General features: G+C 38.5%; 1 protein-coding gene across 4 annotated transcripts in view; it reads right to left on the minus strand.

Moving 5' to 3' along the window:
- The window catches only part of cdc42bpaa (CDC42 binding protein kinase alpha (DMPK-like) a), a 126,167-nt gene that overhangs the window by 71,590 nt on the left and 38,789 nt on the right, over positions 1–15,788 (minus strand). For all 4 annotated transcript variants that reach the window (XM_060934435.1, XM_060934437.1, XM_060934436.1 and 1 more), the window contains exons 3-5: positions 3,699–3,782; positions 3,443–3,538; positions 2,516–2,664 (exon numbers count right to left, since the gene is read on the minus strand). In XM_060934435.1, coding sequence (XP_060790418.1) covers positions 2,516–2,664; positions 3,443–3,538; positions 3,699–3,782 — 329 coding nt within the window. The remainder of the gene's footprint in view (positions 1–2,515; positions 2,665–3,442; positions 3,539–3,698; positions 3,783–15,788) is intronic.

The raw sequence follows: 15,788 nt of genomic DNA on the forward strand, positions 1-15,788 counted from the left end.
CTTGGTTCCAGTTAGAAAAATGAGCAAATATTGTCAACAAAATGGCTTTTGTAAAGACGTTCCAATAAAATTTTGTAAACCACTTTCAAAATCCTCGTGTTGTGTCGCCATGTCATGATGAAAGACGCTTTAGAAAATGATTCAAACGTGCAAGATAGTTTTGCGCCCTGATTGGTTCAGAAAATGTGAATGACAAATGTTGTGAACTTGAATGGCTTCCGAAGTATGAATTTGGTCCTATATTTTATAAACAAGTAGTCGTATAGTTCCTCATAAAATTAAGGATCAATTTCACTCGCAATTTCAAACTTCGAAATCACTCGTGAAATTAATCCTTAATTTTACTTAGCCCCATACGATTACCTATACTTATTGTGGAATCTTCCAAAATGGCGTTAAATATCCTATAAACTTAAATATCTTACTTAATATCTTAAAATATCCTATAAACTTGTCACTCTTTTTGTCTCTGTCCCAACATTTTTTTTTTTTGAGAGTGACGCAGGCATCAAATTCTAACTTCATTTACAAAATACAGCAAGTTGGTCAGTAAAACTACTGAAAATCTTTTCTTTGTACTTTTGTCAGTTAAATAAAAGGCCCACGTGAATGAACAAAATCACAGATTTTTGTTTTTATTGCATTTTGGAAAATATCCCGACTTTTCTGGAAACGGGGTTTGCAATTTTCATATACCCTATAATAGTTAAAATTAATTTTCCCTCCAAAATTAATTTAATTCCTATGGACGTTGATTTTTTTTTTTTAAACTTTAAATAAGTCTACTGCAGACACCGTGCAGATCTACATGCATAGTGTTAATGTTCATTTAAGTTCAGCAATTTTGTGTCATTTGTTGTTATTAAATGGTTGTATTTTATCATATGCAAAATACAAAAATAAGATGCCGGCATTAGACATCCAACATGTTCAGTCATCTCTGCCCATCAAGTGTAAAAATTTTATATAGTTATTCTCCATTAGGATGTTTTCAGAGTTGTCATATCTGGCAGTGGCTTGAGGTCACACAGAGGAGTGAACCTGCCAAAGCAAGGAATGAATGAATGAATGAATGAATGAATATCGAGGCACGCGAATTCTCCACTTCATGCAAATGAGATCCATGTGAGAACCCATCAATTCAGTGTGTGATATGTTTGGCACACGGCGTTCTCTCGTGAGGTTGTAGTAACAACAAAAGAATGTGACCAAGATGGCAAACGCTAGAGGCTACATACAGCATGAAAATGTGCTGCATTGCATGTCAGTCTAAGTGGTTTATTAATGCTGATTCAGTAAAGAGCAACAGTGCTACAGGTAGTCTGGAGTCCTGGATTATAGAAATCTCAAAGACGACCTTAATTTAGAAGCAGCCCAGCCCTCAATTGTGTTAAATACAGCTACCGTATTTATCCTTATAGAAGCGCCCTCCCTATTTGACGCGCCTCCACGATTTTCAGAGCTAGAATAGTATTTACCAACCATTTTCTTCATTTAACAAACTTTAAATCCAACAAACCACAACAGAGACGTTCAATTTCACCGCTGATTTTTTTTTTTACCGGAAATCGCGTTAGTAAACATGGACAGTATAAAATACGGACATTCACTCTGCTGCGGATATCAATACGGGTGGAGACGTACCTTTTGTTTGCACCACTCTTGTACACGTTTACGGTGAACATTAAATGTTTTTGCAGCTAAGTGTTTGCCTTTCTGCTCTGCCAGTTCTACAACCTTTAACTTAAAACTAGCGGTGAAGGATCGTTTTGAGGACGACATTTTGTTTTGTGAGCTCATAAACATCGACAATGACGTGAATTGTGACGTCACTACAAATAGTTTACTTACCAATGTTATCCTTATAAGCGAGCTGGACATTGTTTAATTGACTTTTTGGACATATAACTGTATTTTCATGTGTTTCAAAATAAATGTTTTAAATTCCGATGATTTTGTCATGTTCGATTTTTGTCATTTAAGGGTCGAAATTGACGCTCCCCCTTCATGTTTTGCATCGCGCCCGGGCGTGTTTATTAGGATAAATACGGTAACTGGGTTTCACAAAGGAAATCATGCTGCAAGCCGTCTATTAAGCCTAGGTCACAACCGGCCGTACGTGCTCCTACGGCCGGTCTACGTGCAAAAAACGCAAGAAACGCACGGAGGGCGCACGTGTGACATGATGATTTTCGAGCCATAGACTGGCCACAGAGGTTCTTTGTCATGTCAAACTCACTCTACGGGCGCTTACATTTTTTCAGGTTGCAAGACAAACTTACGGCCAACGTGCGTCTTTCTCCACGAACAAAAAAACAAACAAAAAACAAACAAACAAACAAACAAACAAACAAAAAAAAAAACGCTGCGATTTGGGAAACGCCAAAAATCGCATGGCCAAAAAATCATACGTCCGGTTGTGACCTAACCAACCATAACTTGGGGGGGGGGGGGGGGGGGGGGGGGGGGATTGGGGGTACATGACTACTTGATCTCTGCTTCCATGAAGTCTTACCTGTGCACATAATGGAGCTGATGTACAGAGTCAATAGCCAGCACCATCTCAGCCAGGTAAAATCGGGCCATTTCCTCAGGTAAGCGGTCCTCAAACTTGCTCAGCAGCGTCAGGAGATCTCCGCCCACGTAGTAATCCATCACCAGATACTGCATGAGACAGACATGCCAGGAGACATGTTCTATTACTGTGTCAGACACTTACATTAATCACCTTTTGTTCATGTTACTCAGCAAACTGTGCTTGTCCATCTGGTTCAGCTATTACCTGGAGTACACTGCGTCTTATTAAGAGCAGCTTTAAATAACAGTTTACATAACAGGACTTAAGTAGTCAGAAGCACTCTTTTGGTCTTAAATGAAATAGCTCCAGAATTGACATGACATAATACCAAAACTGCTGCATAGTTACTACTTTTCCACCAACATGTCAGTCCTGGTACCAAATCTGGAACCATTCCACACTTTTCACCTCAAAAGGACCAGCTCCACTCTAGCAAAACTGGCTTAGTTCCAGGTGAAGTTAGTATTGGTTCAGATCCGAATCAAGATAGGGAGGCATCATTTTGTCATCACAGCTCAATTAGCCAAAGTTATGCCTATCCTTGCTCTATAAAGACTGAATGATTTGATTTTTGCTTTTCGAGCACTAGCTCTTAAAACAAGAACTGAAACATATGCAGTACTTTACTGTCATTCATGATTACTGACAGTATGGGGAAACGCCCACGTCTAAAGCTTTAATGGCTGGACCCTCATACAAGTGCAAATGCAAAGTGGACCACGCAAAATTGTTAGTTACCAGGACAAACAGCAGCTACAGGAGCAGCACTGGCACCATTAGTGGAAAATTCTGATACCAGGACACCAGCATGATCAACAAAACTCTGATTAATCTTCAGTGACATCATTATTATTGTAAGCTCACCAGAAAGTTGTCATCCTGAAAGGCGTAGTGTAGTGTTGTGATCCATTGGCTGTCCCCATTTACCAAAACATCCCTCTCCTCCCGAAAGCACGCAGTCTACAAACAAACCATCACATTTCTTGTGATTTCCTAATCAACAGGTTAAATTCAATACATTAAAACCGTATGCTTATATGCCTGATGCATCATTTAAAAAAAATACACAAGATTTATTTCTGCAACCTTATCCATATTATTGTCATCATTTGGCACGTACCTCAGCTCTTTTCAGCATCTCCCACTTATTGAGAATTTTCATGGCAAAAACCTTATCAGAGTTCTTCACCTTCACAACCGCTACCTGGAATATACAAAAAAAAAAGACAACTTCCCAGTCATAAATTATTTAAAATAGCATGTAAAGTATATTTTTCAAACTCAAAATTGTCTGGGTTTGCATTTTGTTTACTGAGATTCTGGTGTAGATACAGTAGTTGTCTAATGGTAGTGATATTTGTCTTAAGTGACCGTGGTTTAGGTGAACTTGGAGACAATTTCCTGGAAACAAAAAGACTATACCTATAGAATACTAGTGCATTAGCATATGGTGAAAAAGTTCATTTTTCTTCGCAATTTAATTCAAAAAGGTAAGCTTTCATATATTCTATATTCGTTACATCTCATCTCATTATCTCTAGCCGCTTCATCCTTCTACAGGGTCGCAGGCAAGCTGGAGCCTATCCCAGCTGACTATGGGCGAAAGGCAGGGTACACCCTGGACAAGTTGCCAGGTCATCACAGGGCTTATATTCGTTACATGTCAAGTGGAATATTTCAAGCATTTTTGTTTAAAAGTTTCATGATTATGGCTTTCAGCACATAAATCAATCCAATATCTCAAATAATTTGAATATTTCCTTAGATCAATCAAAAAAGGATTTACAAATACAGAAGTAGTGTCCAACTTCTGAAAAGTATGTACAGTATGTTCATTTATATATGCCAGGGGTGGCCAACCAGTTGAAGACCAAGAGCCACATTTTTGACTGTGTTACCGCAAAGAGCCACATCATACACATGGGCACACGAACATCACCCATCCCTTCCTCTCTCTCTCTCTCACACACACACACACACACACCTCTGCTCAGCCAGATTAATAGTAAATGTCACACACCAACATATTTACTCCTACAGTACTAAGACCACAGGCTGAGGCCAGTCATTTTTAACAATGAACATTGTGTGCACTTACTATGCATGCTGCTTAGTGGGACTTATGGTCATTACCAAAAAAAAGCCACACCATACACATGACCGCACATGAACATCGCCCCTCCCTCACAGACGCACACGCTCACGCCTCTGCTCAGCCAGATTAATAGTAAATGTCACATGCCAACATGAGAGAAACTTGCTCCTTCAGTCAGTACTAATACCACAGGCCAGTCATTTACAGCAATCAATATTGTGTGCACTTTACTATGCATGTTGCTTTGAAATGAGCTAATGACGACTGATATATAAGGCAGAATGGCTTGCCATTACGTTCAACAAAAAAGTATAAACTCTCCCACTCTGTTAAAAATGTCCTATGTTCGTCTTCATATTTTCGTTTTGCTGTGCATTTTTTCATTGCCATTTTGAGAGGCTACTTGACACAAGATGCACCTTGCCCAAAATCTTAGCGATTATCTCACGCACATGCGCATTTGACATGACCTGAAAATACCGTAATATACCCAAGCAAAGCGAAGATGCATTTGACGAAAATACCATACTGAACTCAAGCAAAGCGCACACGCACATTAAAAAAAACACAAACTTCGATATGAACGTAAGAGCCGCATGACACCGGGCAAAGAGCCGCATGCGGCTCGCGAGCCGCGGGTTGGCCACCCAAGATATATGCAATACTTGTTCGGGGCTCCTTTACCACAAATTACTGCATCAATGCAGCGTGCCATGGAGGCAATCAGAGTGTGGCACTGCTGAGGTGTTATTGAAGCCCAGGTTGCTTTGATCGTGGCCTTCAGCTTGTCTGTATTTTTGGGTCGGGTGTTTCTCATCTTCCTCTTGACAATACTCGATAGATTCTCTATGGGGTTCAGGTCAGGGGAGTTAGCTGGCCAAATCAAGCACAGTAATATGGTCAACAAACCATTTGGTAGTAGTTTTGGCACTGTGGGCAGGTGTTAAGCCCTGCTGGAAAAGGACGTCAGCATCTCCATAAAGCTTATCAGCAGATGGAAGCAAGAAGTGCTCTAAAATCTCCTGATAGATGGCTGTGTTGACTTTAGACTTGATATAAAAAAAAAAAGTGGACCAACACCAGCAGATGATGAGCCACTCCAAATAATCACAGATCGTGGAAACTTCACACTGGATTTCAAGCACTTTGGATTCTGTGCCTCTCCACTCTTCCTCCAGACTTCCTAAGACACGTCTGACATTGTCTCTGGTTCATGAGTGGCTTGATATTAGGAAAGCGACAGCCGTAGCCCCTTTCCTGAAGGCGTCTGTGCATGGTGGCTCTTGATGCACCGACACCAGCCTCAGCCCACTCCTTGTGAAACTCTCCAAAGTTCTTGAATTGACTTTTCTTGACCATCCTCTCAAGGCTGCAGTAATCCCTGTTGCTTGTGCTCCTTTTCCAGCCAGACTTTTCAGCAATGACGACCTGTGGCTTATCCTCCTCGTGGAGGGTGTCGATGATCGTCTTCTGGACAACTGTCAAGTCAGCAGTCTTCCCCATGATATTGGTTGCGTGCACTGAACTAGACCAAGAGATGCACTGTATTTATACTGTTTTACTCAAATTCTCAATGAAATACTAAAATGAGGGGTTTTTTTTTTGTGCTGTAGGCCATACCAAAATTAAACATGCTTGAAACATTTTAATTTACATGTAATGAGTCTAGAAGAAATTAAATTTTCACTTTCTTAAAATAAATGATGGAAAATATTGAACTCTTTCAAAATATTTTAAATTGTTTGACATGCACTAGTAGACTATAAAAAAGGACTATACTTGATTAAGGAATTTAGGTACAGAGAAAACACACTGCTGTCATAGGGATGTGTCCCCTAACGAACAAATTATTTTCCTCAGTAGTTGATCTAATACCAGCTCACAGCTACAGAGACTAAGCCCTTGAGAAGTATACTCGGCTTCAATTAAACCAAAAAGCATGTCCTTCAAGTGTGTTGAATAAATCACACAACAGCAGTGAATGAATGAAAGTCTGTGTTAGAACATATCTATGTAAGGCAAGGCAAGTTTACTGTTTTGCTTTTACTTCTGTCATCTTAAGTGATCATAAAGGGTGCATGCAAAGCACACAAATATAGATTAAACAGTATTTCTTGTGAATTAAACTTTAACACATTTATCATAGGTAAAACAAAAAAAACCAGTGTTGACTTGAAACAAGCAAGTATGCTAGAATTAAAAAGACCCAAAACAGGAAAAAATAAAATCTGAAATGAAAAATCATGTATTTTTTTTATATATTATATTTTATATATATATATATATATATATATATATATATATATATATATATATATATATATATACACATACACACACACACATACACGAGTGATTCCACGCTTATGGGTACTGAAATGGGGACATGAACTTATTTTTAAAAATTCACCTAAAACCATTTCTTTTTTTTTTTTACCATCAGGTCACAAAACATGTAATCTTTAATGAATGATATGTTAAAAGATAACTTTAATTTTCTGAGATGTAATAAAAACATTTATATGCCAAAGTCAGAACGTAACAGAAGTGTTGTGGACATATATATTCTCAATTTTAACAATGTAGAATTACTTTTTGAAACATAGGAAGGTGATGTTTTAGCAAATATAATTAATAAACGTGTAGTAGAATAAACATACACATTCTTTCAATAAGATTAACATGGTATATAGCTAGATTGTAATTAATTTGTAACAGACGCGGGATGGACAATCGTAACAGAAGTAATGTAACAGACATCATTTTGGAACTCATAGGCTTGACTTTGGCATATAAATATGTTTTTATTACATCTCAGAAAATTAAAGTTATCTTTTAACATATCATTCATTAAAGATTACATGTTTTGTGACCTGATGGTAAAAAAAGAAATGGTTTTAGGTGAATAAGTTCATGTCCCATTTCAGTACCCATAAGCGTGGAATCACTCTCTCTCTCTATATATATATAAAAATGGTGTGTGTGTATACACACACACACACACACACACACATCTTAGAATGAAAAGACGACAGTGTGTTTGTTAACGGTAGAGTTTGACCCAAGCACTAGTGTGACAATGTTTTGTTAAAGTAAAGAGGAGCCTTTGCTTTCTTTGGCTTCCCACATAGAACCAAGTGTGGCAATACTTTACTCTTTCGTGAAAAGTTTCAGGTTCAGTGCAAACCTTACACCTCCAACACACACAGACACCCTGTTTCTGTGACCGAATATCTTGCTACACTATTTGCAAAGGCATTCGGTAGGACTTTCAACTCCATTATGTTATACCTTATGTATGGTACAAACAAGGTTAACAGGAAGCCTTGTGAAAATGTGCCTCAACTAGGAGACAGTGGATTTTACTTAATTCAGTTTTAAAAAATTTAAATAAAAGCTATATGCCAAGAAGAAAACTTAAACATTAAGCTGATGTCAAAAAGAATCTTTTAAAAGGAGTGAAAACTTTAACAGGACGCTCCACTAGCACACTACCGAAATGTGTGTGCTGGTAAAGACATAATTCCAGTCTGAGATCCTGACGAGTGTACCAGACAGTACCCACGCTGAATCGGAGTACCCCAGATATTCAATTTATCTTGAGTATTTCAGCATGGCATGGCTCACTTGGTGGAAATAGCAACAAAGGTGGAGGAGGATTATGGGTAACTTGCAAAGTGGAGCAATACTGCCTGGTGGAAAACATTATACACCAACAAAAGTCTCATTCTCAGCTATAATACTTGCAAAACAGCAACTTAATTCTTCTCTCAGTGACTATTAATATACAGAAACCTATCACATCCTTTCTATGTTAGACAGAAATCTTATTTTAATGAAGCAGATTTCAAGGATAAAAGACATCACATCACAAGTCAATTACTAAACTCAGGTCACCAGGTGTCTGGAGCGACTGTCAAGTTAAATGTAATACATTTAAAGACTTGCCACTTCAAATGTAGTTTAAGACCTGATGTGCAGCACGAATACACCAAATATAAAAAGCTTACCTTTCCACATACAGCATGTGGAACATATAAAAATGTTCACTCTAAACACACCTATACTGGAATTCTTCACTGCTGTGGGCTGGTGTTACAACATGTACCCTTACACTTTGTCCTAACATCAAGCAACAGTAGGTGCACTTTTTTTGACGGTGCACTGTTTCTATTTATGTACTATTGCACCTCAAAAATCTATGAACAAACGCTCCTCCACAATGCAGAGAAAAAGAATAGTGTCACTATATAACCCTCTCTCTAACGTTAGTAATGGTCCTACCTACACATGTACAACCCCGATTCCAAAAAAGTCGGGGCAAAGTACAAATTGTAAATAAAAACGGAATCCAATGATGTGGAAGTTTCAAAATTCCATATTTTATTCAGAATAGAACATAGATGACATATCAAATGTTTAAACTGAGAAAATGTATCATTTAAAGAGAAAAATGAGGTGATTAAGTTTCATAACACATCTCAAAAAACTTGGGACAAGGCCATGTTTACCACTGTGACACATCCCCTTTTCTCTTTACAACAGTCTGTAAACGTCCGGGGACTGAGGAGACAAGTTGCTCAAGTTTAGGGATAGGAATGTTAACCCATTCTTGTCTAATGTAGGATTCTAGTTGCTCAACTGTCTTAGGTCTTTTTTTTGTCATATCTTCCGTTTTATGATGCGCCAAATGTTTTCTATGGGTGAAAGATCTGGACTGCAGGCTGGCCAGTTCAGTACCCGGACCCTTCTTCTACGCAGCCATGATGCTGTAATTGATGCAGTATGTGGTTTGGCATTGTCATGTTGGAAAATGCAAGGTCTTCCCTGAAAGAGACGTCGTCTGGATGGGAGCATATGTTGCTCTAGAACCTGGATATACCTTTCAGCATTGATGGTGTCTTTCCAGATGTGCAAGCTGCCCATACCACATGCACTAATGCAACCCCATACCATCAGAGATGCAGGCTTCTGAACTGAGCGCTGACAACAACTTGGGTCGTCCTTCTCCTCTTTAGTCCGAATGACACGGTGTCCCTGATTTCCATAAAGAACTTCAAATTTTGATTCGTCTGACCACAGAACAGTTTTCCACTTTGCCACAGTCCATTTTAAATGAGCCTTGGCCCAGAGAAGACGTCTGCGCTTCTGGATCATGTTTAGATACGGCTTCTTCTTTGAACTATAGAGTTTTAGCTGGCAACGGCGGATGGCACGGTGAATTGTGTTCACAAATAATGCTCTCTGGAAATATTCCTGAGCCCATTTTGTGATTTCCAATACAGAAACATGCCTGTATGTGATGCAGTGCCGTCTAAGGGCCCGAAGATCACGGGCATCCAGTATGGTTTTCCGGCCTTGACCCTTACGCACAGAGATTCTTCCAGATTCTCTGAATCTTTTGATGATATTATGCACTGTAGATGATGATATGTTCAAACTCTTTGCAATTTTACACTCTCGAACTCCTTTCTGATATTGCTCCACTATTTGTCGGCACAGAATTAGGGGGATTGGTGATCCTCTTCACATCTTTACTTCTGAGAGCCGCTGCCACTCCAAGATGCTCTTTTTATACCCAGTCATGTTAATGACCTATTGCCAATTGACCTAATGAGTTGCAATTTGGTCCTCCAGCTGTTCCTTTTTTGTACCTTTAACTTTTCCAGCCTCTTATTGCCCCTGTCCCAACTTTTTTGAGATGTGTTGCTGTCATGAAAATTTCAAATGAGCCAATATTTGGCATGAAATTTCAAAATGTCTCACTTTCAACATTTGATATGTTGTCTATGTTCTATTGTGAATACAATATCAGTTTTTGAGATTTGTAAATTATTGCATTCCGTTTTTATTTACAATTTGTACTTTGTCCCAACTTTTTTTGGAATTGGGGTTGTACAAATAACAGTGCTTTCCCCAGAAAAAAATTAAAGCCCTAAATTCTGGCATGATAAATACAGAAAATTGAGCGCCAACTGCGCAAAGCGAAACTAGGGGGGTTTGGGGGCATGCCCCTCCGGAAAATTTTTTGAAAATAGATGCTCTCAGGTGCATTTTCAGGGTCTCAGAGGTTTTAGGTGCGTTATTATAGGATAGATTTTACCAGTGTTTCAGTGATTTCTGACCTAAATAGTATTAATGTATACGCATTTGAAATTTCACCTTAAAGTTCAATATGCAAGTTAAACTGTTGTTATAGATTCTTTAGGTATATGATAGACTGAAAATCTACAGGGATCCCTTAATTATCTATCTATGATCAAGTAGTGTTGTAACAAAAATGTGCATGAAAATATGAACAGTGGTTTGCTCCATCTTATGCAATCCAACGAAGAGAATCGATCATCATGACCTCCTGTTGATCACAAAGGGATCTGAACCTAAGAACTGCCACCTTAAAATAAGTTGCTGTACTACTATAACTAATGATTTAGAATGTTTCTGATGCAATTACCATAATATATATAACTAAGATACACTGAAAAGAAAAGTAAGGCAACTGCAAGTTTAAATTTTGGCACTTTATTAAATGGACTAGATTAAGATTAAAACATATTTAAAGGAAAAGAAAACTTAATTCATACATTTAAGTTTGCAGAAAGATTATGTACTAACACATTCATGAAGAGAATTTGTTAATTAAAAAAAAAGTGTCAAATGTAGCATAATTTCGAATAATAATGATAAGCGTATCTGGCAGTGTGAGGTCACTGTGAGCCTTTAACAAAAGAATAATCCGGAGCCTTCTTTTGTCAAATGGATCCCAGTGGCATCACACTGCCAAAAATGCTTATGATTATTATTTGAAATTATGCTATATTTGACACATTTGGACAACTTCACTTTGTGAGAGTGTTAAGTACAATTTTCTGCAAATCCAAACTAATGAATTAAGCTTTCTATTCCTTTAAAGCAGATTAATTCTCCTTGGCTTTTGCTTGGCCCAAAGTTGGGCAACCCTCTCATAGTCCATCTCGCTGTCATCCATGCTGATGTGGATCAAGTTGTCCAGTGAGTGCTTTTTGAGCCAGTCGCTGAGATCAAAATTGATGACGTTTTCGTTGTTGTGACAGTTGTCTGGTTATGTGCGCCATCACTCACGTGGGTTTGTTGACGTTTAGGTCAACCAATCTTTGATCAAAGCCATAATGATAATAGACTAGGTCAAAGTTTTGAGATTAAAATCAGTCGGCTTTGTCCGTCTGGTGAGGGACAACATCGGCAGCCAATGAGATCGCTTATAATGAATCCGAAAATTCCGGGATGTCTGACATTTTCTTTCGATATTTTTATTGGACAGTTTGAACATGTGATCTTGACATAGCCAAGAGGTTAGTTTGTTTACATCATACCATGCAGACATATTACTTTGACAGAATCAACACAAACATTGGAAAAAAAGGCCGCTTGTTTAACACAAATATCAATCAATATGAAAATGGATCTGTTATTTGCTCTCCTATGAATCTAGTTACTTGTAGGTAGGAAATTTAACGTATCGGTATAAATCTAAGCGTATTGGATTTTAACTAAAGTGACTAAGCGTATCAGGCCCGATACGCTAAAACGCTTTGGGGAAAACCATGCATAAGAATTAACCAAAGCAACGCACGTTATATGCAGTGCATCTCAATTAAATATACAGTTTTAGTACGAAACGTGCTAATTACGTTAAGGGGATTTATTACACAGCCTTGTTGAATACTCAATTCCGATTGGTCAATTACAGCATTCTATGGTCTGTTATTTCTGTACAACAGACCATTGCTATAAACCACACCATTAGCAGAAGCAATAAAATCATTTTTCAATCAAAATTTTAAAATCAATATATTGTCAAATTATTATTTTTTGTATAGTACAGCCATACAAGCAGCAGGATAATGCATCATTAAACCCCTTCAGAGTGATTCAAGACCCTTCTGTTTTGCATCAGGGTCCTGCATCATCCTATCAGGGTTTGTTTCACAATAATGACCAGCTCACGTCAAAAGCATGTCTGGTATAAAGATTGGTACAGGTCAGTTGAGTATTAAAGGAAATATTGCATACTGTATATGAAAAACTAACATGAGTTCATGATCAAATTTTGGTAGACCTTTAGTATGGGTTGGATGTTTTCGCATAACTGAATAACATTTTCATGTTACTGATTGGTGACTGCAAAGTGGACTAACGTTAGAAAGCTAATTTGTAGATGATTGTGCTGTTATAGCTGATATGAAGCTAACTAATCATTATAACCATGTGTTATTTATTTATAAAATTTACTACCCCAGGACAAGAAATAACTGCTTCACATTCTGCCTACATCAGTGTGCATGGCCTGTCGCTCACACAATGCACTTACCATACTTAAATTTTTGCATATTGCACACTACGTTTTGGGTAGATAAAGATTAGGTTTTAAAAACATTGGAGCGTTCATTTAAGACTCTGTACATTCAAATGTAACAATTCTTAAGGCCTTGAATTTGTAAAACGCAATTTCAGACAAAACCCATCTGCTGACAGAAAGAGCATAATCTACCCAGACAATTATTCTTTCAGTATCTCCAAATATGACATTTTCTCAAAACTAGTTTCCCCTCCTTCCCCAATCTACCAACACTGGGAGCCTGGGAAGACTTAACTCTTTTAAAACCAGAAAGAGGTATAATTTCTGTCATATATCAGAAACTAATGTCTTTGGATGACCACAATTTAGCCAGAATTCAGTCCAAGTGGGAAGATGAGTTAGGAATGGAGCTAGGAGACTATTGGGACTGTACACTTACAAAAGTTCATTCGTCATCATCCTGTGCACACCTGGCTCTTATTCAGTTCAAAGTCTTACATAGAGTACATTATAGTAAAGCCAAATTGGCTGAAATATACCCAGGAGCGGATGCAAGCTGTAGTAGGTGTTCCTTTTCTCCAGCTAATCTTACGCACAGTCTTTAGTCCTGTCCTTCCCTTGAAAGATACTGGTCTGGAGTGTTTGAGGCTTTGTCTGAGGCACTCAATATATCCATCGAACCAAACTCCTTAACTGCAATTTTTGGTGTTCCTGCAGACACAGTTTCAAAGACTCAATCTGATGTCATTGCTTTTACCTCACTGCTTGCCCGCCATAGAATTCTCTTAGGATGGAAATCTTCTACACCCCCTTCACTAGCCTGGTGGCTGGAGGATACTATGCTCTTTCTTAGGGTGTATTCAGATCAGGATAGTTCACTTGCTTTGGTCCGAACCAAATGTTTTTTTTATTTTTTCATTTTGGTGCGGTTCGCTTTCACACTGTACATTTTAGTAAGCGGACCAAAATCTGTCAACAAAGCCACGCGCCCTGAGGTTGTTCAGCTATTGGTCAGAGACGATACGCGCACAAAGCGTTAAGTTCAAAAGTAGTCATGGAGGCTTTCCGTGCTGTTATTCTTTTTAATGTCATCAAAGCTATACGTTTTTTCCAGTTTTTACTGTTTTCACAATTGTGCGATTACTATGCTGTTGTACAAGTAATTTATCAACGACGACGACAAAGGGCAAGGCGGCTACGGAGGATAGCGCTGATGAGCGCACATCATGTTGTGACAGTTCTGGCTCTTCACGCAATAGATGAATTTCTTTTTTGCGTCGCTAGTACCGCCACTTTTTGAAAGAATGTCCCTGGTTTTAATGTAGGTCTGACGGAGTTTCTTCACTTTTAGCCGACATTGTTCTGGGGAGCGTGTGAACCCCTTCTCCTTCATTTTCTCACTGAATACAGCAAACACGTCGGCATTTTTGTGTGTTCTCTCCAAAAGCTCAGATATGTGGACATCTGCCCATATATCCACAAGGGTGCGCGTTTCTTCCTCGGCCCACGTTTGCCCCCTACTCATTTTTTGTGCTCGCCTACCACTGGTGACTGAAAGACCCTTGACAACCGAAACAGTGTTTGCACTTTGCGGTGGAGTGTCAAGACTCTGTTTCCCATAATGCTCGACAAACGACGGAAGCTCCCGAGGTACAAAAAAGCAAAACTGTCGGATTAGGTCCGGTCTGCTTTCACACCTCCAAAAGATCCGCACCAGGGTTCCTTTGGTCCAGACCGAGTCTGACCTTGCAGCTCGGTCTCGGTCTGCTTGTTTGGTCCGGACCAGAGTTCGGTGGTTTGTATTCAGACCAACCCAAAAGGTCCGGACCAAGGGAAATTTGGTTCGTTTGGTCTGGACCAAACAACGTAGGTGTGAATACGCCCTTAAATTAGAAAAGATTAAATTTACTCTTAGAGGGTCAATGAAAAAAAAGTTACACTTGAGATGGCAACCCATCATCAATTCCTTTGATAAGTTAAAAGAACTGGAGGCTGATTCCACGTAGCTTATGTTACCTTCCCATGATCTTTTTGAGTGAGTCGGTCTAGTACACATGAAGCTGCTCTTGAACACCTAGGCTTATTCAATTATTTATTTCCTTCCCCCATTATTATTATATTTTATTTTTTATTCTCTTCTTGGCTTGAAATTTACTTTACGGTATTGTTGTTTGTTGCCGTTCCATGTTTTATAAAAGAAAATAAGGTGGAAACTGCTTTTTACTGTCTTTGTCTTAGTAGACAATGTCTACTTCACCCTCTGTATCACTTTGGTTTTCATCAATAAACAGATTTCTTTAAAAAAAAAAAAAAAAAAAAAAAAAACACACAACACAAAAAATCCCCACCCATCTGCTGAAATTAAATCCCCCCATAAACAACTAAATGAAGACAACTAGAGTTACTATTCTTTATAGGCTTGAAGAGTCCAAATGAAACAACTGTGTGATTTATTCTTAGTTAATAAGCCAAAACAAGCAGTAATTGTGCACTCTGCAAATTCCAGACAGAGTGGGGTGACTACAGTGGAGTTAACAAAACCACAGAGTCAATTTTCCCTTCTTTTTATCAAATCCACCTTTGATGGTGATGGGGAGCACCTACTCCACCAAGGAATCAATAGAGGCACATTGCCTCAGCTACACCACTACTTTATTGGGCTGATGCAGGCGATGAGAAAGAGAGTATAGTGGTAAATATAATAGTCTTAACCTTTTTGGCTTTATTGGTCATTGAACATGAACAGTATGGAGCAGAGAAGCGTTGCATTTCAGCTA

This window comes from Neoarius graeffei, chromosome 11, assembly GCF_027579695.1.
Source record: "Neoarius graeffei isolate fNeoGra1 chromosome 11, fNeoGra1.pri, whole genome shotgun sequence".
NCBI classification, from domain to species: domain Eukaryota; kingdom Metazoa; phylum Chordata; class Actinopteri; order Siluriformes; family Ariidae; genus Neoarius; species Neoarius graeffei.